This window comes from Terrapene carolina, unplaced genomic scaffold (assembly GCF_002925995.2).
Source record: "Terrapene carolina triunguis isolate 2854851 unplaced genomic scaffold, T_m_triunguis-2.0 Scaffold236, whole genome shotgun sequence".
In the NCBI taxonomy this organism is placed as follows: domain Eukaryota; kingdom Metazoa; phylum Chordata; order Testudines; family Emydidae; genus Terrapene; species Terrapene triunguis.
The window spans coordinates 392,217-413,255 of record NW_020664587.1 but is presented as its reverse complement, the minus strand read 5'-3'; the positions used below and the strand labels follow the sequence as shown (position 1 = coordinate 413,255).

General features: G+C 41.7%; 1 protein-coding gene across 2 annotated transcripts in view; it reads right to left on the bottom strand.

Annotated features, from left to right (window-relative positions):
- KDM1A (lysine demethylase 1A) overlaps positions 1-21,039 on the bottom strand; it is a 165,019-nt gene that overhangs the window by 66,907 nt on the left and 77,073 nt on the right. For both annotated transcript variants that reach the window (XM_024199597.3, XM_024199598.3), the window contains 4 exons: positions 16,699-16,841; positions 13,424-13,514; positions 12,130-12,264; positions 7,785-7,858 (listed from right to left, as the gene is read on the bottom strand). In XM_024199597.3, the coding sequence (XP_024055365.1) occupies positions 7,785-7,858; positions 12,130-12,264; positions 13,424-13,514; positions 16,699-16,841 (443 nt within the window). The remainder of the gene's footprint in view (positions 1-7,784; positions 7,859-12,129; positions 12,265-13,423; positions 13,515-16,698; positions 16,842-21,039) is intronic.

Genomic DNA, 21,039 nt, shown 5'->3' with positions numbered 1-21,039 from the left:
CATAAATAATCTGGAGAAAGGGGTAAAAAGTGAGTTGGCAAAGTTTGCAGAGGATACTAAACTGCTCAAGATAGTTAAGACCAAAGCAGACTGTGAAGAACCTCAAAAAGATCTCACAAAACTAAGTGATCGGGCAACAAAATGGCAAATGAAATTTAATGTGGATAAATGTAAAGTAATGCACATTGGAAGAAATAACCCCAACTATACATACAATATGATGGGGGCTAATTTAGCTACAACAAATCAGGAAAAAGATCTTGGAGTCATCGTGGATAGTTCGCTGAAGACGTCAACGCAGTATGCAGAGGCGGTCAAAAAAGCAAACAGGATGTTAGGAGTCATTAAAAAGGGGATAGAGAATAAGAAGGAGAATATATTATTGCCCTTATATAAATCGATGGTACGCCCACATCTTGAATACTGCGTACAGATGTGGTCTCCTCATCTCAAAAAAGATATACTGACACTAGAAAAGGTTCAGAGAAGGGCAACTAAACTGATTAGGGGTTTGGAACAGGTCCCATATGAGGAGAGATTAAAGAAGCTAGGACTTTTCAGCTTGGAAAAGAGGAGACTAAGGGGGGATATGATAGAGGTATATAAAATCATGAGTGGTGTGGAGAAAGTAGATAAGGAAAAGTTATTTACTTATTCCCATAATACAAGAACTAGGGGTCACCAAATGAAATTAATAGGCAGCAGGTTTAAAACAAATAAAAGGAAGTTCTTCTTCACACAGCGCACAGTCAACTTGTGGAACTCCTTACCTGAGGAGGTTGTGAAGGCTAGGACTATAACAGCGTTTAAAAGAGAACTGGATAAATTCATGGAGGTTAAGTCCATTAATGGCTATTAGCCAGGATGGGTAAGGAATGGTGTCCTTAGCCTCTGTTTGTCAGAGGGTGGAGATGGATGGCAGGAGAGAGATCACTTGATCATTACCTGTTAGGTTCACTCCCTCTGGGGCACCTGGCATTGGCCACTGTCAGTAGACCGGATACTGGGCTAGATGGACCTTTGGTCTGACCCGGTACGGCCGTTCTCATGTTCTTATGATCACATGGTCTCCGAAAGCTTTGGTGGTGCAATAAGCTCGCCAATGATGGACACAGACTGAACATCCAGCCAGAGTACCTTAAGGGCCTAGCTAGAGTTTGATCCAGGTGGCATTTGATCTGCAAGACGGCTACATCCCTCTGAGATCTGATGACATAATGCCAACCAACATGGTTTAAGGAAAACAGATCTTATAAAAAACTAACTTTATATCTGTTTTTGATGAGATGAGCAGTTTGGTTGATAAAGATAACAGTGTTGATGTAATATACCTAGACTTCTGTAAGGCATTTGATTTGGTACTATACTTTTTATTAAAAACTGGAATGATACAAAGTTAACATGGCACATATTAAATGGATTAAAAACTGCCTGATAGGTCTCAATGTAGTTTTAAGCAAGGAATCATCATCAAGCAGGTATGCTTCTAAAGGGGGTCCAGGGATAGGTTCTTGGACCTATACTATTTAACATTTTTATCAATTACCTGGAAGACGACATAAAATCATCACTGATAAAGTTTGGCAATTATATAAAAATTGGGGAGGGGTAAATAAGGAAGAGGACAGGTCACTGAAACACAGTGATCTGGATTGCTTGTTAAGCTGGGAGCAAGCAAACATTTTTCAGCATAGAGTCATATATTCTGATTTAGTTGGGGATTGGTCCTGCTTTGAGCAGGGGCTTGGACTAGATGACCTCCTGAGGTCCCTTCCAACCCTGATATTCTATGATTCTCTATGGCGAGAAGGGACCATTATGATAATCTAGTCTGACCGCCTATTAAAAAAAAAGGCCATAGAACTCCCCAAAAATAATTCCTAGAACAGCTATTTTACAAAAACCTCCAATCTTAATTTAAAAATTGTCAGTGAGGGAGAATCCACCACAATCCTTGGTAAATTGTTACAATGGTTAATTACTCTCACCATTAAAAATTTTCATTTGGAGTCTGAATTTGACTAGCTTCAGATTTCAGCTACTGGGTCATGTTATATACCTTTCTCTGCTAGACTGTCTCTGTTAGACAAATATTAAATATTTGTTCTCCTGGTAAGTATTTATAAACTGGAATCAAGTCCCCCCTTCACCTTCTCTTTGTTAAACTAGATAGATTGAGCACCTTGAGTCTACCACGATTAGGCATGTTTTCTAATTCTTTAGTGATTCTCATGGCTCTTCTCTGAACCCTAACCAATTTATTAACTTTCTTCTCGAATTGTGGGCACCACCACTGGACACAGTATTCCAGCAGCAGGGTTGCACCAGTACTACACACAGAACTAAAATAACCTTGCGACTCCTCAAGATTCCCCTGTTTTTGCATCCCAGGAAAACATTCGCTCTTTTGGCCACTGTCACATGTTCAGAGGATTATCCACCACCACTCTCAAATCTTTTTCAGAGTTACTGTTTCCTACGATAGAGTCATCCATCCTGAAAGTACGGCCTACATTCTTTGTTCCTAGATTAATACATTTACATTTAGACATATTACAAAGCACATTGTTTGCTTGCGCCCAATTTACCAAGTGATTCAGATTGCTTTGAATCAGTGACCTGTCCTCTTGATTATTTAACATTCTCCCAGTTCTTGTGTCTTCTACAAACTTTATCAATGATGATTTTATGTTTTCTTCCAGATCATTGATAAAAATGTTACATTGCATAGGACCAAGAACCAATCCCATAGGAGCCCACTGGAAACAGACCCGCTCAATGACAATTCCCTGACTACAGTTACATTTTAAGACCTGTCAGCTAGCAAGTTTTTAATCCATTTGGTGTGTGTCATGTTATTAATTTTATATTCTAGTTTTTTTAATGAAAATGTTGTGCAGTACCAAGTCAAATGCCTTACAGAAGTCTATTACATCAGCACTATTAATTTAATCAAGCAGACCTGCTGTTGTTTTTTTAATGAGATTACAAGTCCGTTTGACAGCATCTATATTTCCATAAACCATGTTGATTGGCATTAATTATATTACCTTCCTTTAGTTCTTAACTGAGTCCTGTATCAGTCACTCTATTACCTTGCACAGACAGATGTCAGGCTGACAGACCTATAATCATCTGGGTCACCCCATTTATCCTTTTTGAAAATGTCCAGTTTTCTGGAACATCTTCAATACTCCAAGACTTACTGAAAATCAACACTAATGGTCCAGCAAGCTCCTCAGCCAGCTCTTTTAAAACTGGATGCAAGTTATCTGGATTTCCTGATTTAAAAGTGTATCACTTTAGTAGCTTCTGTTACTACTACTAGTAGTACTAGTGGAATGGAAAGAATGTTATCACCATATGATGAGACTATATTGCCTGTTTTTTCCCCTCAAATACAAAACAAATTTATAGAACACTTCTGCCTTTTCTGCATTATTATTAATTCTACCTTTCCATCTAGTAATGGATCAATATGGCCAACAAGAAATTATAGATCTATGAACAAAAAATGTAGGCCATTCTTTACAGGATGGTGGACTCCATCCTGGGAAGTAGTGACACTGAAAAAGATTTGAGGGTCATGATGAACAACTCAACATGAGCTCCCAGTGTGATGCTGTTGGCCAAAAAAGCTAATGCAATCCTTGGATGTATGAACAGAGGACTCTTGAGTAGGGAGGTCATGTCACTTCTGTATTTGGCACTGAAGTGACCATTGCAGGGATACTGTGTCCAGTTCTGGTGTCCACAATTCAAGAAGGACATTGATACAGAGAAGAGCCACAAGAATGATTAAAGGATTAGAAAACATGCATTATAGTGACTGACTCAAGGAACTCAATCTTAAAGAGGTTATAGATTGACCTGATTACAGTTTACAAGTGCCTACCCGGGGAACAAATATTTAATAATGGGCTCTTCAAACAAGCAGAGATAGGTATGTGATCCAATGGCTGGAAGTTGAAGCTAGCCAAATTCAGACTGGAAATGAGGCATATATTTTTAAGAGTGAGAGGAACAATTGACCAAGGGTTGTGGTAGATTCTCCATCACTGACCAATTTTAAATCGAGATTGGATGTTGCTACAACAGGGTGGACCTACAACAGGAGGAAAGGTTTATACGATTTGAAGAAAAACCACTGAGTGTGTATCTTAGCTAAGTTAATGGAGAACAGACTCTATAAATATTTTCATAGATTTTAAGTACCATTATGATAATCTAGTCTGACATCCTGCTCAATACAGGTCGAAGGGTATAAACACAAAGGAATGAGAAATTATTTAGGATGGGTCAAAGTGGTATGAGCTCAGAGAATGGGATATAGTTGAGAGAGTGAATTTTGGCTAAGTAGTAACAAATATTTAAGTGAAAGGTATTTTTCATTGTAGAAAAGTCTTCCAAAATAGAGAGCAGGTCCCATAACTTTGGACAATTCACACCTGTAGGGACAAGGCAGTCAAGGATATAATGGAGTGCATATTCTTGCATGTGCCTTAATGAGATGGACTGGTTAGAGTGGTAAATGAATTAGTGGGAAATAACTGCAAATAAACAGAAGGCAAGGAGAAGCAAAGTACAGACTTGAAAGTGAGGAAAAACAAACAAAAGTAGGTACACAATGGGCAAGTATAAAAGCACGTACAGCACCATACAAGAAAACAAAAACCCAACTCAAAGACCAACACTGGGGACAACTAATTCATGGGGATTTTGGACCTTTTAAAAGATTATCTGGATCAGGCATTAATGGAATTAGTTATACAGTAGAACCTCAAAGATACAAACACCAGAATTACAGACTGACCGGTCAACCAGACCCCATGTGGAACCAGAAGCAAGCAATCAGGCAGCAGCGGAGACATACACACACACACACACACACACAAAAAACACCAGCAAATACTGTACTGTGCCTGTATTGCATCTTAAAGGTAGGCACATCTGTGCTGCCTATCCCCAGCCCCACCCCCTACTCGCCACACGGGGGGGGCAGCCACTTACAGGTAGGAGGTGAAGATGCTAAGTTTCACAGGCACAGCTATGAGCCCCTGAGCAGGCAGAGCAGAAGCAGTGCTGGGGTCTGCATCACTTTCCTGTAAGCCACTTCCCCCTGCCCCCTGGCCAGGAGGGGGACAAACTTGCATGCACAGTCTGAACCCAGGAAAGACACTTCCCGAGCTGCTGCTGGAACCTGGCCTGGAGTGTTTGCTGCTAGAGCTGGAGCCCTGCACACTGCACTCTGGAGGAGTAGCTCAGTTGTAAAAAGGCCACACTGACACCACGGTGCTCCAGGGTGCCTCACTCATCACTCTTGCATCCAGGGGGCTAGAACCAGCTGCCTGTGCACACACCCACTCGCCAGGCTAGGAGGTGAAGACGCTGAAGTTCACTGGCACAGCTGTGAGCCCCCACTCCAGGCAGTCTGCCCTGAGGAGCATCCCATAACGACTTTGTCAAAATTATGAACATTTCAGAGTTACGAACAACCTCCATTCCTGAGGTGTCCGTAACTCAGGAGTTCTACTGTAAAAGGGATGATTAACAGGTCATGGTAACTGAGAATGACCTTCCTCTTTTATGAGCCACCTTCTCTGAAACAGAGGAAACTCAGACTTCATACATGTGCATTTACATAACCAAGTCACTTGGCTAATACAATACAAGCTGAATACCCCTTAGCATTTTTCCAAAAGAGATAGACTCATCGACTAAGTCCAGAAGAGACTGTAGTAGAAAGAGAGCCTAAGGCTAGGTCTACACTACCCGCCTGAATCGGCGGGTAGAAATCGACCTCTCGGGGATCGAATTATCGCGTCTCGTCGGGACACGATAATCGATCCCCGAATCGACGCTCTTACTCCACCAGCGGAGGTGGGAGTAAGCGCCGTCGATGGGAAGCCGCGGAGGTCGATTTTGCCACCGTCCTTACAGCGGGGTACGTCGGCTGCGATATGTCGAATTCAGCTACGCTATTCGCATAGCTGAATTTGCGTATCTTAAATCGACCCCCCCTGTAGTGAAGACCTGCCCTAAGACATAAGCCCTAGTATCAGAGGCCAAGCTCTGCTGATATAAAGCAAAGACAGGCTGTGAGCACAAGTCAGGCTCTGCCTGCTTGCAAGCTCACAGAAACTGGCAAGAACAGGGCTGGTATTGCAAAAACACACATTCCTAAGAAGTGCTAGGCACAGGACACTTGTGCAAACACATTCCAGAAGGATGGTTCCACAACACCTCAATATCAACACAAAGATAACAGGAACACACTGACCTCTCAAAGATAAGGTCAGGATGACAGTATGATGGATAGAGATGTTTTGCTCAAACCAACACGTACAAGGTAATGGGTGACAACCGGCCATGTCGGGGGGTTGGAGGGGAGGGGGGAAAATACATAACTTAGAATCATAGAAGATTAGGGTTGGAAGAGACCTCAGGAGGTCATCTAGTCCAACCCCCCTGCTCAAAGCAGGACCAACACCAACTAAATCATCCCAGCCAGGGCTTTGTCAAGCTGGGCCTTAAAAATCTCTAAGGATGGAGATTCCACTACCTCCCTAGGTAACCCATTCCAGTGCTTCACCACCCTCCTAGTGAAATAGTGTTTCCTAATATCCAACCTAGTCGTCCCCCACTACAACTTGAGACCATTGCTCCTTGTTCTGTTATCTGCCACCACTGAGAACAGCCGAGCTCCATCCTCTTTGGAACCCCCCCCTTCAGGTAGTTGAAAGCTGCTATCAAATCCCACCTCACTCTTCTCTTCTGCAGACTAAGCAAACTCAGCTCCCTCAGCCTCTTGTATTGGTGTATAAAATGGAGTCTCAGAGGGAATGCCTTTGGCCACTTAGGGGATAGTGGAAAGTCCCATCACTGACTGAGCTGCATCCATTGTCACAGGCATCCGGGGAGCTAGGACCGTGCTTTGTCAGCAATAAACCTAACCTAGTGCCTTTGTATCTTAACGGATCTTGTAGTCACAGGACGTCTGCTGTGCCAGCTGTCTGCACAGAGCTGGGACGGCATACAGAGAGAACACACACAGCCAAACATGTGACTACAGAGACCACCGTGATCTAGTCCAGTGGTTCTCAACCAGGGGTACATGTACCCCTGGAGGTACTCAGAGGTCTTCCAGTGGGTACATCTGCCTAGTTTTACAACAGGCTACATAAAAAGCACTAGAGAAGTCATTACAAACTAAAATTTCATACAACTTGTTTATGCTGCTCTGTACTACACTTATATTTATAAATTATATGGTAAAAATTAGAAAGTAAGCAATTTTTCAGTAATTGTGTGTTGTGACACTTTTGTATTTTTATGTCTGATTTTGTAAACAAGTAGTTTTAAAATGAGATGAAACTTGGGGGTACACAAGACAAATCAGACTCCTGAAAGGGGTACAGTAGTCTAGAAAGGTTGAGAACCACTGATCTAGTCTGACCTCCTGCACTTTGCAGGCCACAGAACCACACCCATCCACCCCTGAAATAGACCCAGAACCTCTGGCTGAGTTATTGATGTTCTCAAATCATGATTTTAAAAAAAGATTTCACATTACAGAGAATCCACTATTTAGTATTTAGTTTAAACCAGCAAGTGACCTGTGCCCCATGCTGCAGAAGAAGGCAAAAAAAATCCAGAGTCTCTGCCAATGTGACCTGGGGGAAAATTCGTTTCTGACCCCAAGTATGTCAGTGCAATACTAAATGAGAAACACCAGCCTTCCTGATCGCTCTCCAGCTAGTGTGTGGTGGTTGTTGTTTTTTTACCTTGGTGGATTGGCTTCAAGTTCTTGGAGCTTTTCTTCCAGCTTTCCTTGTGTTTCTGCCAACTCATCATACTCCTGATAAAAGGTTAAACAGATTCAGTCAAGTATTAGCTTTAAATTTCTAATTTTTAAATAAAAAACAAGGAGAAAGTGAAGTGTCCATAGTAAACTTACTGCCAAATAATGATCACAAAAACACAATGCCACATGCATATTTTTGTAGGAAAAGGAAAATATTTTAACACAAAAGGATGAGATTTAGATTCTCCAAAGTTGTGAAAAGTAAAGGGTTTTTTTATTCAACGTTTATATTATGGTAGAGCACACAGGCCCCAATAAGAATGGGGTTTGAGCCATCTCCCATTGAAGACACTCATATGTGTTTCAATGGGCACTGAATCAGACCACTGGATCCTAAAAGTACTATTAGTTCAGCCACATTTCACACTTGTGATGTCCATTTCTGCAATTAAACAAATACCTTAAAACACGAAACCCTACTTTCCTGGATTGTCAGCAAACACTCAGGTCAGAGAATGTGATAAAATCCATTATAGTTCTGGTGGAATGAGATACCAGATGGTTCTCTCCGTAACTGGAACTCAACCAAACTGGATGTGATATATTTTCTATTCTTGTTTCCTTATTAAAGACTTAATTTAATAATTATTTCATTGTTGAATGTATAAAGTGAGATATTTCCAAAGTAAAAGAAAATAGAAAATATTAACGCACATGCAGTACATCCAAGTTCAAGCTAGAATTTTAAAGGAAGACCTTTATAGACAGCTGTTGAGTAATGTACTGTATCAACTGATGAGGAAGAGCTCACTAATGGAAGTTATGACCAATGTTCTCTCTAATTTTTTCCATCCATGTGTGGAAAGAATTTTGTTATGTGCACCAATATTGAGGTAATGTGCGGATGTGCGCCACCAGTAAAAACAAGAAACCTAGATATAATATATATTTTTTAAAAGTTACCATAGGGATAATTACTCCAGCCATGACAGATTAGGCATTTTAGAACTCACTACTCAAAGAATTAAATTTAAGCAGAAGAGAGAAATAAAATTATGAAATGCATAGACCAGTCAAAAAGCTAAAATAACAGCACTTTGAAAGAATAAAATTACAGAGAATATATGTGCATTGCAGGAAGTACCAAGAAGTACCAACAACATCACAAGTATGTGTTGGGAGGAGAGAGAGAGTGTGAGGAGTGTGAGTGTGAGAGAGAGACAGACAGAGTGGGTGTGCTGGCTGCTGGACAGTGCACTGTCTCTAAGCACATCAGCACTCACCAGTCTGAAGGCTTGTTCAGACTGCAGCAGCCGCCAGCAGTTCCATCTAACTCCAGAGCCCTGTTCCCCCTCCCCCACTCTACATAGATGGGGTACATGAGCAGGAGGGAGAGGGACACCCTGACATCAGCACCCCCACCTCTGTTCTGCACAGCAAGCAGGACGGTCCTGGGAGTAGCTGGCAGGAGCTCCAAGGCAGAGGACAAGAGCAGCACAGCAGCAGGGGGAGGGGCACATAAACAAGTCGCTGGATGTGCATGGCTCACTAACCAAGTGTGCGGCACTTGATTGACTCTTGCGCGGCCATGCAGCTTAGGTTGGTTTGGCATGATTTGTTTTTGACAAATCCATGCTGGCCATTCCTTATAACCTATTGTCCTCTAGCTGCTTACAAATTGATTAATAATTTGTTCCAGCATCTTTCCAGGTATCAAAGTTAGGCTGACCAGTCTATAGTTCCCCAGATCCTCTTCACACACACACCCTTTATTACAAAAAGAAAAAAGAAAAAAAAGAGAGGTACTATGGTTGCCCTTCTCCAGTCCTCTGGGACCTCAGTCATCCTCCATGAGTTCTCAAAGATAATTGCTTCAGCTAGTTCCTTAAGTACCCTAAGATGAATTTCATCAGGTCCTGCTGTCATGAATACATCTAAGTTATCTAAATATTCTTTAACCTGTTCTTTCCATACTTTGGCTGACATTCCTTCCCCCTTATTGTTAATATTAATTATGTTGAGTATCTGGGTCACCATTAACCTTTTTAGTGATGACTGAAGCAAAATTGGCAATAAAAACCTCAGATTTCTTGATATCAGTTATTAGCCTCCTTTCACACTAAGTAGAGGACCTTCACTTTCCTTCGTCTTTCTCCTGGCTCCTAATATATGTTAAGAAAAAAAAATCTCTTATTGCCTTTTTTATGTACATTGCATAGGGACTCAGAAGAGTGCTCTAGAAGAGTAGCTATTTGGCAAAGGATGGCTTTGGGAAGGTCAAGATCACAGGACAGGGATCAATCCAAAGTTGTGAAGTTTTCCTGTTTACTCTCTGCTGTTAACTTATTTTTCTTTCCTGTTATACACACTATGAGGAGAAGACCTTGATGACTTATGACTTTTCTCCAAAATTGTTGCACTTTCTTACAAATTGAGGCCACTTTTCCAGAATTAGGAAAAAACACATTTAAAATTTTTTCCTCAGTGTATCTGAGGAACTTTTTTGTCAACCACAGTGGGTGGTAAGTTCCTACCAAAGCAAACTTTTCAGAGAGGGCCCTGTGAAAAGGGGTGGGGAGGAGAATGGGAGGAGCTCCTGGCACTATATTTCACTACCATAGCTGAGAGTACCAACAATCCAGGAGCTGGGTGGGAGAAAAAAAAAATTCTAACCTGTTGTGGGATGTCAAAGATGGCAATTTTCTTCATCCTGGGTGAAATGGATTAAGAGGCATGCCAAATAATCTTGGCATGTACCAGTAGCTTCTCATTTACTGGTAAAGCAATTCTGCATTTGTGATGGGGCTCCCAAAATATCAATGAGTCTTTCTTGACACTTATCAGTCCAAAGTATCTACCACACTGAACAGCAGCTACTGAAAATACTTAAGCAGAAATGAAGAAATGATAAAAGTATTCTCTTCTGCAGAGGTTGAAGGATGAGCTGTATCCTGAAGGAAAAGGGCATCCTCAAGATCACTATCACCCTTCTCATCAGTATCTATTTCCAGCAACTCTTCCCTAACCCACAGGAGTGGGGGGACAAGTCTAGGAGAAAAGCGTAAGACTGATTATGGGAAGTGGAGGAGTAACATGGCCCTGGTTTCTTGATTATCCTCTTAACCCTGACTCCCTAAACTGAGGAAGAGGAGGGCAGAAGAGCTAATATACCATGGAGCATAATCAAACTGGTAATTGTGGGAACTTGAACAGATAAACTCCACAGAGTATCAAAAAAGCCGGGGGGAAGGCTTTTAAAGTTCTATGAATAAGATGGGGAGCCTATTTTCTCAGATTTGGGAAACTATAATGTTTCCCATGACTTCGTCTGAGATGGATTTGGAGGTGTGCCCTAAAGGTATTAAATCTAAGCTTCCCTTCAGGAAAAGACTGAAAGGGCGTAATGAATCTGTCTAAAATCTAAATGAGAGAAGTGATGGGGACTGCTCACTGGTTCCCACACCAGGTGCTGGTGAAGTAGGACAGACACAGTTTGGATCCAAGGACTACTCCAGAATTAATGGAATCAGGGGAACCACGTCAGTTCTCAAGCCTAGATCTAATGCACCTCAGTTTCAAGGCCTTCAGACTCGTTCACGATTAATCCTGGTGCTATTCACAAGATGATTCCAAACATAAGCCGAGGGAGCATTCTGTTGCCTGGTCAGAGGTCCTGTAGCGTCACAATGTAATGAGTCAGGAGGATGTGAATGACTGGATCTAAAGAGCACTCAGGCTGCTTCACAAGTATTTGGATTCTACAGAGGAGCAAAACTGGAGAAATCCAATTCCTAGGCGCAAGCAGGGAGCACCAAAGGACAAATCATTCATCAGGCCGAAAGAGCCAATCTGGCATAAATGGAGCCTCATTCAGGCAGGTGAGCCTCTCGCAACCTCTGCAAGTTTCTTACATATTCATCAGTCACTGACATTTTGGCCTTACAGGAAGCAAATCTCTTCGAACATGAACTTTTTCTTTCCAGATTGCCATCTCAACATGCACAGTAGTGGGATGCCTGTCTTGGACAGTGTCCAACAGTGCTGAAGCTGAACTGTGATCTAAAACTGGACTAATTCCTCAACACATTTATGCTCTTTGGCCTGAACTTTCAGATCCTGTTGAGACAGGAGCTCATGCAGTCCCATTATCACTTTCCAGAAGGCTCTAACACAGGGAACATGCACGTGAACATTTCAGAGCAGTTTCACACAGCCAGTTCTTCAAAAAAGTGTACTTGACAAAATTTTACATAATCAGTTTGTCGTTCAGATTTTAAAGACAAAAGTTTGTAGACTGAAACCCTTGTATTTATGGCATTCTGTACCTTGCAGAGAGCAGTAAGATCTCGGTGTTTGCTTTTCACAAGGAACTCCGCAGTAATATCCCGAGGTGGTTTTACTTCAGATGCCTCCTTATACTGCTGATGGAGCTCTTTAATCTTCTCTTTTAAATTCACCATCTGGGAAGGGGAAAAAAGGAGCTTTTGTAACATTTACAGTGAAAGTTAGAATTCTGCCTCAAAAACAGTCACACTACTGGTGGCACTTCCCCCCTTGTTATAGGGGATGTTACTTATAGGGGATGGACCTCACAGGGCACTACAGTAAGTACCATCAATCCTATATTTCTAGAGATTTTCTGACTAACATGCACAGCATAAGCTATTACTGTCCTCTGGCAAAACGTACAGAATGGAACTGTTGAGGGTAGGAAAGATGCCAGAACTCTGTATGCTTTCTCCAGAGGGACAGCAGCATCACCTGTAACAGTTAATCTGCACTAAATCTTCCAGTGTTTCAATGTTGTATGTTTCCAAATGACTAAACACATCTTTTTATTTACCTTAAGATATTTTTTAAGGTGACTTTGTAAACAATTGTAAATTAATCTCATCACAAACCATATCTGCAATAAGCATTTCCAACAGAAGTGGTTATTACAGTGATGCTTTCAAGGAAGAGCTGGTTTGCTTTTATGTATTGCTTTGCACTGTCTCCATCCTCTCCACTCCATAAGTATTCCCAGTCTTGTCCATGTTTGTCAGCTGCTGGCACAATCAATGTTGTACCTTCTTCCAGAGGGTCCTATTTTCTTTATACAGGCTTCTTGTGCTCATCTGGAAGGTCCCTACCACATCCAAATTTAAGTCACCCTTAAACAGCCACTTCTGCCATGATGGTTACAGTGAAACAAGGTGACATCTATATAAACTGTCTACTTTCCCTGGCCTCTGCTTACTTGTTTGCCTTTAGACTGTGAGGTTCTCAGAAGAGAAAAAGTGTTCTTCAGTGCTAAGAAAGCCCCAGCTTAATAAAATTAATAGTTTCCCTGGGGCTTGCCTGTCAAAACACAACTTCTCCTTGTGGACCAAAAAAGCATCATTATTCATTTTTGAATAGTGTTGTTGCCCTCCTTATTGATAAAATCCAGATAAAATTTCTTTATTTCTCAAGGTCTAGTTCCTTTTCACATAAACATTAAATGTAATGATGGTAATCAGTTTCTGAAATCGGTTTCTCCTTTAAGTCCCTAGTAACTTTTTCCAGTGCATTTGTAAGGGAAGGAAGTGAAAAGAGAGTATTGCATCCATGTGTGCCAGAATGGGGAGAAGGTCTGACCTTGTTAAGGAGATCTTTCAGCTCCTCTTGAGTTTTTACTATCTTCTTCCAATGTCCAATCTGTTCATCCTTCACATGCTTTTCTTGCAATCTAGGGGTGGGGAACAGAAGCCACAGATTGTTTTAACTGGGAAATTCTAGTAAGCTACATGGTTTTCTCATTATCAGCATCTGAGCCATGAGTGTAAAGTAATAAAGTAGAACTCAGAAAAGTGTCATTTCAGTAAAGAATGGAGTGTATTCTTCAGCAACTGTACAACTCATGAAAAGAAAGCAGTTGGTTAGCTAGTAGCTAAACATAGGACAGCCTACCAAAAGCCAAAGGGTAGAAATTCTTACTTGCAGGAAATGTTTCCAAACAAATAGGATTCAAATATGTGGACTTCATGCTGGATCACACCATTGTGCTATGTCAAATAGCCATTTATTTTATTAATTACTATATCACTAATGGAAGAGGAATTTTCAAGGCAGATACCAGTTAAGGTAACATTCCTCATCCTGTGTCTACAAAGCAGTACTAAAAATGTGGAAAGGGTGTGCACACAAATGCTGGACACAATATGTGCCAAGTGGCTGCAAGAAACCAAGATTATCAAGAAGTCATCATGACTATGTACTTCAAGAAAATCCAAACAGAATCCTTACTGGGGAAAACTCAGGTAATCTCCATGCCTGATTTCAATACTGACCGGGAGGAAAATCAAGAAAGAGAAAACACAGCAATGGAGAAAGGATAGAAGAATGGATATTAAGAGGAAAGATAGTGCCAATACCACTGAAGCTAATAGTCAAGTAGGCTTACCTAATCAGGTGAGGAATCCTTGCAAAACCAAGCAGAAACCATTAAGATGATACCAATGCAAGGAGCCTGGGTAACAAAATGGAGAAACTAGAACTACTGGTGCAGGAAGTGAAACTAGATATTATAGGGATAACAGAAACATGGTGGAATAGTCATCGTGACTGGAGTACAGGGATTGAAGGGTATGTGCTGTTAAGGAAAGACAGAAATAAAGGTAAAGGTGGTGGAGTAGCATGATGAGGGAGACTGTAAAGAAATTAGAAGTGATGGAATGGATAAAATAGAGTCTGTGTCCAAATCATTTTGGGGAAGAAATCTCCCAGAGGTTCTCCTGGAGCACAGTTTTGGATTGACTATAGACCCCCAGAATCCAATCTAGATATGGACAGAGACCTTTTAAAATTAAATAAATACTACTGGAAATTGTGTGAATATGGGAGACTAATTTCCCAGATATAGACTGGAAGACAAGTGCTACTAATAATAGTAGGGCCCAGATTTTCCTGGATGTGATAGTTGACAGATTTCTTCACCAAACAGTCACCGAACCAACAAGAGGTGATGCCATTTTAGGCTTTGTTTACACTGGAAACTGAATGACAAAACTTTTGTCGTTCAGGAGTGTGAAAAAAAACCACACACCCCCAAACGACAAAAGTTTTGCCAACGAAAAACACCGATGTAAACAGCGCTTTGTCGGCAGGGGTGCTCTCCTGCCAACAAAGCTACTGCTGCTCGTTGGGAGTGGAAATTTGTTGTCGGCGGGAGAGCTCTCTCCCTTGTACTTATGGCAGGACTAAGTATTATTTTAGACCATGCCTGACAGATGTTTGTCTAATCTGCTCTTAAAAATCTCCAATGATGGAGATTCCACAACCTTCCTAGGCAATTTATTCGAGTACTTTACCCTGACAATTAAGAAGTTTCTCCTAATGTCCAACTTAAAGTGCAATTTAAGCCCATTGATTCTTGTCCTATGAACAATTTTTCTCCCTCCTCCTCCTTTCATCATTTTTGTTGCTCTTTTCTGGATTTTCTCCAATTTGTCCACATCTTTCCTGAAATGTGGTGCCCAGAACTGGACACAATACTCCAACTGAGGCCTAATCAGCACAGAGTATGTTGGAAGAATTACTTCTCGTGTGTTGCTTACAACACTCCAGCTAATACATCCCAGAATGCTGTTTGCTTTTTATTTCTTTTTGGCGCAACAGTGTTACATTGATTACTCATTTTTAGCTTGTGATCCTCTATGACTCCCAGATCCCCTTCCGCAGTACTCCTTCCCAGGCAGTCATTTCCATTTGTATGTGTGGAACCGATTGTTCCTTCCTAAGTGGAGTACTTTGCATTTGTCCTTATTGAATTTCAACAGATTTACTTCAGACCATTTCTCCAGTTTGTCCAGATCATTTTGAATTTTAATCCTATCCTCCAAAGCACTTCTAACTCCTCCCAGCTTGGTATCATCTGCAAACTTTGTAACTAATCTCTCTGCCATTATTTAAATTGATGAAGATTCTGAACAGAACTGGATCCAGAATTGATCCCTGCAGGACCCCACTCGATATGCCTTTCCAGCTTCACTGTGAAACATTGATAACTGATTGGAAAACCGTTTCCAGAGAAGTTATGCGCCCACCTTTTGATAGTTCCAGCTAAGCTATATTCCCTAGTTTATGAGAAGGCCACATTAGACAGTATTAAAAGCCTTACTAAAGTAAAGATACGCCACCTCTACCACTTTCCCCCTATCCACAAGGCTTGTTACCCTGTCAAAGGAAGCCATTAGGTTGGTTTGACATGATTTGTTCTTGACTGTTACTTATCACCATATTATCTTCTAGGGGTTTGTAAACTGACTGCTTGATTATTTGCTCTTTCTGGGTACTGAAGTTAAGCTGACTGGTCTGTAATTCCCTGGGTTGTCCTTATTCCCCTTTTTATAGGCTGACACTATATCTGTCTACCAATCCTCTGGAATTTCCCCCATCTTCCACGATTTTTCAAAGATAAGTTTATGGATGGGATGATGAAACTGTCTACAATATCATGTAGCCAATCTACAACTGCCAGTTGCAAATATCTTCAATGACCGGTGATGGGACACTAGACGGGGAGTTATGCTCTGTATTACTACTCTGAGTTCTTTCCCAGGTGTCTGGCTGCTGGGTCTTCCCAAAATGCTCAGGGTCCATATTTGGGATTGGGAAGGAATTCTCCCCCCCCGACCCGTTAGATTGGCAGAGACCCTGTGAGTTTTTTCATCTTCCTCTGCAGCATGGGGCACAGATCACTTGTAGGTTTAAACTAGTGTAAATGGTAGATTCTCTGTAACTTGGTTTTTAAATCATTATTTGAAGAATTCAGTAATTCAGGAGAGGTCAGGCTAGATGATCATGATGGTCCCTTCTGGCCTTAAAGTCTATGAGACTATTAATTTCTATCAGCAAAGCATGAGGGCACTTACTGTATGACAACTTCCAGAGCCTGTCCTAGGGAGACTGGCTTGTTATTGAGAACATTGAAATCCAGCTGATGACTGAGATAGGAAGTGGCCTCCAGCAAACGGTTGAATTCCTGCTCCACCATTTCATCTTTCTCTTTAGGAACCTGAAAGTCAAAGAACAGATTTGTCTCTGTAAATTTAAAAAAAAAAAAAAAAAAAAAAAAAAAAAAAAAAAAAAAAAAAAAAAATAAAAAAAAAAAAAAAAAAAAAAAAAAAAAAAAAAAAAAAAAAAAAAAAGCACAAAACACTAAAGCTCCAGATATGAACACTTAATTAAGATGGAAACTGACAGGTGTGGCGTGGAGGCTGGTAAAATTAAGAAGTCCGGAAAGACTTCAGAACCATGAAGCTTAGACTTCCTTTTCCATTGTGGTGTTAATTCCACTACAAGATATGTTTTTAATTCAGTAACACAAGTTGCCTCCAATCCTTCCCCCTCAAAATGTGAGCGCTGTACATAGCAATGAAGTAATATGCAAAAGAGCAAGGCAGAGCACGGACACGTAATGTTACACTGGTGCTGATAGAATCATTACTTTACTGCCCTGTGTCATACGCTTTAAAAAAGCTCTAGTGAACAAAAAGAAGCTGAGGGCAGGCACCTGTAAGTTTTGACGTCTTCAATTCTTCAAAATGATCAGACAAGAAAAGTATGCAGGGCATTAAGGGATAATCTGCCAAGTTCTTCTCTTTCTCACCTCTGAACTGGCAAACAGGCAACTAGCATTGTTTACTGGGCTCCCCCATGACTGCAAAAAACAAGTCAGTATAAAGAGGCTTCCTCAACTAAAGGATGAAGTCAAACAACTGAGGTCCAATGGCTCACCTGTGGGCCAGGTCTACATTCTTTCGGATGTCAGAAAGGTGCACTCTACTGAGCGGTTTGTCACCTTCCAATGAGGCTTAGTGCATATCAAGCCTTCAGAGAGGGCCTGAGGTACGCTGATCAGGCAGAAGGAAAGTACTACAAATGGCGCAAGCAGTGCCCCCTGCCAACCTCATCTATTCCTAGATGAAGTAGGGATATTGCTGGTAGCCAGATACGTTTTTCAATCTTATTGTGTAGTAGGGGAGCATTTCTTTAAATACTTTTGGTGTTGCTACTGTGACACCGCTGAACCTTCAACACAGCACTACATAGAGCCACAACAGTTCTACTAGGCTAGTGTTTGAGGCCTCCCTCACCCCACTGGATAGCAACCCCTGTGTTAGGTGCACAGCAGCACAGTCCAGCTGGTAAGTGTAGCAGCTGCAGATCTGACCAGTGGTTACTGTTGCTGGAGATGTGGGGAGGGGTCAGCAGGGATAAGGCTTGTGGAGCCTCTTCCTGAGCTCCGAGAACATGAGACGAGCTCTAAAAGCTTCAGCTGTCCTGAGCCTGGTAAGTGGGAGTGAGGGAATTAGGGCAAAAAAACCTAGGAGTCTGAGCACAAAGAAAAGAAGGGGGTGAGAACACATGAGGGGGCAGGGACAAATGGGTTAAAGAAAAGAGGAGAGAAAACAGCAAGCACCATAAAGGAAGGCAGATGGGCAGAGACAAAGTGTCAGAAATAGCATGCGTCAGGCTTACAGGAGAGTCCTCTCTGGAGGCCAGGGACAGACACAGGGCTACTTTCTCCAGGAGACAATTCCATAGGGTGAGGGGCACCCTCCTACTTCTTATCCCTGGCCCTGTAAATCCTAGATATGACCATTGCACTGCAGAGTGGCTCTCCTAATACCCTCTCAAAAGCTGCTTCCTCAGGAAGGCTGGGACAATTCCCAAGGAGCTCTGGGTGGTGAATTGCAACTTGTTTCCTGAGTATATACTAAAGGTGAGGGTTAATCAAAATGTCTTGTATAGAGCAGAGAGTAGCAGATTTCATACCCTTCCACCTGGACTGAGACAGGCTTTAATCTCAGTTGCTGATGATGACAGGGAAGATGGAGACACAAACTGAGGAAGTTCATAGTGAAGTGGTGACTGCACTTTGGCTCCAGTACTAGTCGGAAGGCATATTTAAAGGGACACTGTCAAGGCTGTAGGTCCAACATGAGACCTACGTATTTCCTTTCAGTTTGCGTAGTCAGTGTAAATTTTTTTCTCCCCTAAAACAATTCAAAGTTATCTGCCCAACATTCATGAACAAGAAGTCAATATGAATGTACCATTGAAGGAAAAAAAAAAAAAAGTGTTCAGTAACAAATTATTTCAATTTTAAACTCAGGGATTATTATAAACAGTAAAAAAAGGGATTTTAAAAAATTATAAGTGATACCTTGACAGTGTCCTTTTAACCATTGCAGCAGAAAGAGAAATAAATAATAAATAGCCTGATAGCTGTTTCAAGGTAAATTTCGTACAATAGGGTAAAATCAAAACAAGGTTTAAAGCATTGCAGAAGCAGCTAATCATCACTTACTTTTTTAGCAGTGGCAACAACCAAAAAAAAAAAAAACCACAAACACAAACAAACAGATTGTGGTAAATCTCAGAAGAGAGAAAACCAAGAGTGAATGTACGAATGAAACAGCTTCCAGCAGGTCCTATGTGCATTTAGGGTAAAACAAGACTAAAGAAACAGCACAGACAAATAATACAAATGGAAAACAGAAAGCTCACATGATGTTGAAGAATCACACCATGCCTGAGCAAGCAAATTTAAACAGTCCTGTCCTTTTGCTGCATTTCTATACCTATCGTGTCTTCTCAGTGTAGTCAATTTCAGTGTATGCAACACCTGTGGAACAATGCACTGTGGAAGCAAAGGTACTATCAAATACATGCTGTCAGTCCGGCTTTGAATGAAATCGAGCAGATGATGGTGGGAGGGAAAAAAATGAGAATTCTATTTATACTATACACAAATATTCTGACAAGCTGCAGAGAAAATAAACTCAGACAAAGTAAGGACTGAATGGGATTTGGAAAGCTAGCTTGAGCATGACTAGTTTTTAAGTAACATGTGTGTCAGACTGACAGACCTGGAGATTGAAGTACTCTGCTCAGCCACAGAGCAGTTACAACACAGGGATCAGCAGCTTCGCTTATATAGTGGCAGCAGTTCTTTGAAGGCAGACAGGTATACCCATAACATCGTAACTAATCTTAACTTGTCATGCAGGCTAGAAAGGGAAATTATGGAGTACATGTAGGAAGAATAAGAATCCACACTATATTCAATAATTGAGATAGATGAGGTAGGTGAGGTAATATCTTTTATTGGACCAACTTGCTGGAGAGAGAGACAAGCTTTCGAGCTCTTCTTCAGGTCTGAGAGATGTACTCAGGGTATGTCTACACTGGCAGTTACAGCTCCGCTAAGAGAATGCTGAAGAGAAACCGCTGTTGTGTGTTCACACTGTTTGCCTGCGCAATAGCGTGTTCACACTTGCAGCAGTATTCAGAGCAGTGCACTCTGGGCAGCTCTCACAGAGCATCTCTTCCTCTTCTGACGCTAAGAGTTGTGGGAAGGCAGAGGGGGTCGCGGGGCATCCTGGGTCCAGTCCCAATGCCATGTGATGCATTGCTTCACATCCCAGCAACCCGTGTTTCCTTTTGCATTTGGTGCCATCTTTCAATGGTTTGTGTACTGCGCCCCCTGCCTCTTCAGTATGCAGGAATGAATCCCTAACTGTTGACCAGTATGCTGCTTGCTGTGACTAACACGTCACAAGTGGCAGTGGAGTTATTCCTTAAACTACAAAGGCAAGAGGAGTGCGACATTTATCTCACCACGCGTACTACCTACGAGACGAGATTGCTTGTGGCATTCACGGAGGTGCTGACCACAGTGGAATGCCACTTTTGGGCTCAGAAAACAAGCACTGAGTGGTGGGATCACATCGTCATGCACGTCTGGGATGACGAGCAGTGGCTGCAGAACTTTCGGATGAGGAAAGCCACGCTCATGGGACTGTGTGATGAGCTCACCCTAGCCCTGCGGTGCAAGAACACAAGAATCAGAGCTGTCCTGCCATTGGAGAAGTGCGTGGTGATTGCATTGTGGAAGCTGGCTACTCCAGTCTGCTAGCGATTGGTTGCTAACCAGTTTGGAGTGGGAAAGTCAACCATTGGACTCGTGTTGACGGAAGCGTGCAAGGCCATTAATTGCATCCTGCTCCGAAAGACCGTGATTCTGGGCAACTATTATGTGATTGGAATAACAGAGACTTGGTGGGATAACTCACATAACTGGAGTAAAAACAACAAGGAGTCTGGTGTCACCTTAAAGACTAACCGATTTATTTGGGCATAAGCTTTCGTGGGTAAAAACTTCAGATGCATCTGAAGAAGTGAAGTTTTTACCCACGAAAGCTTAT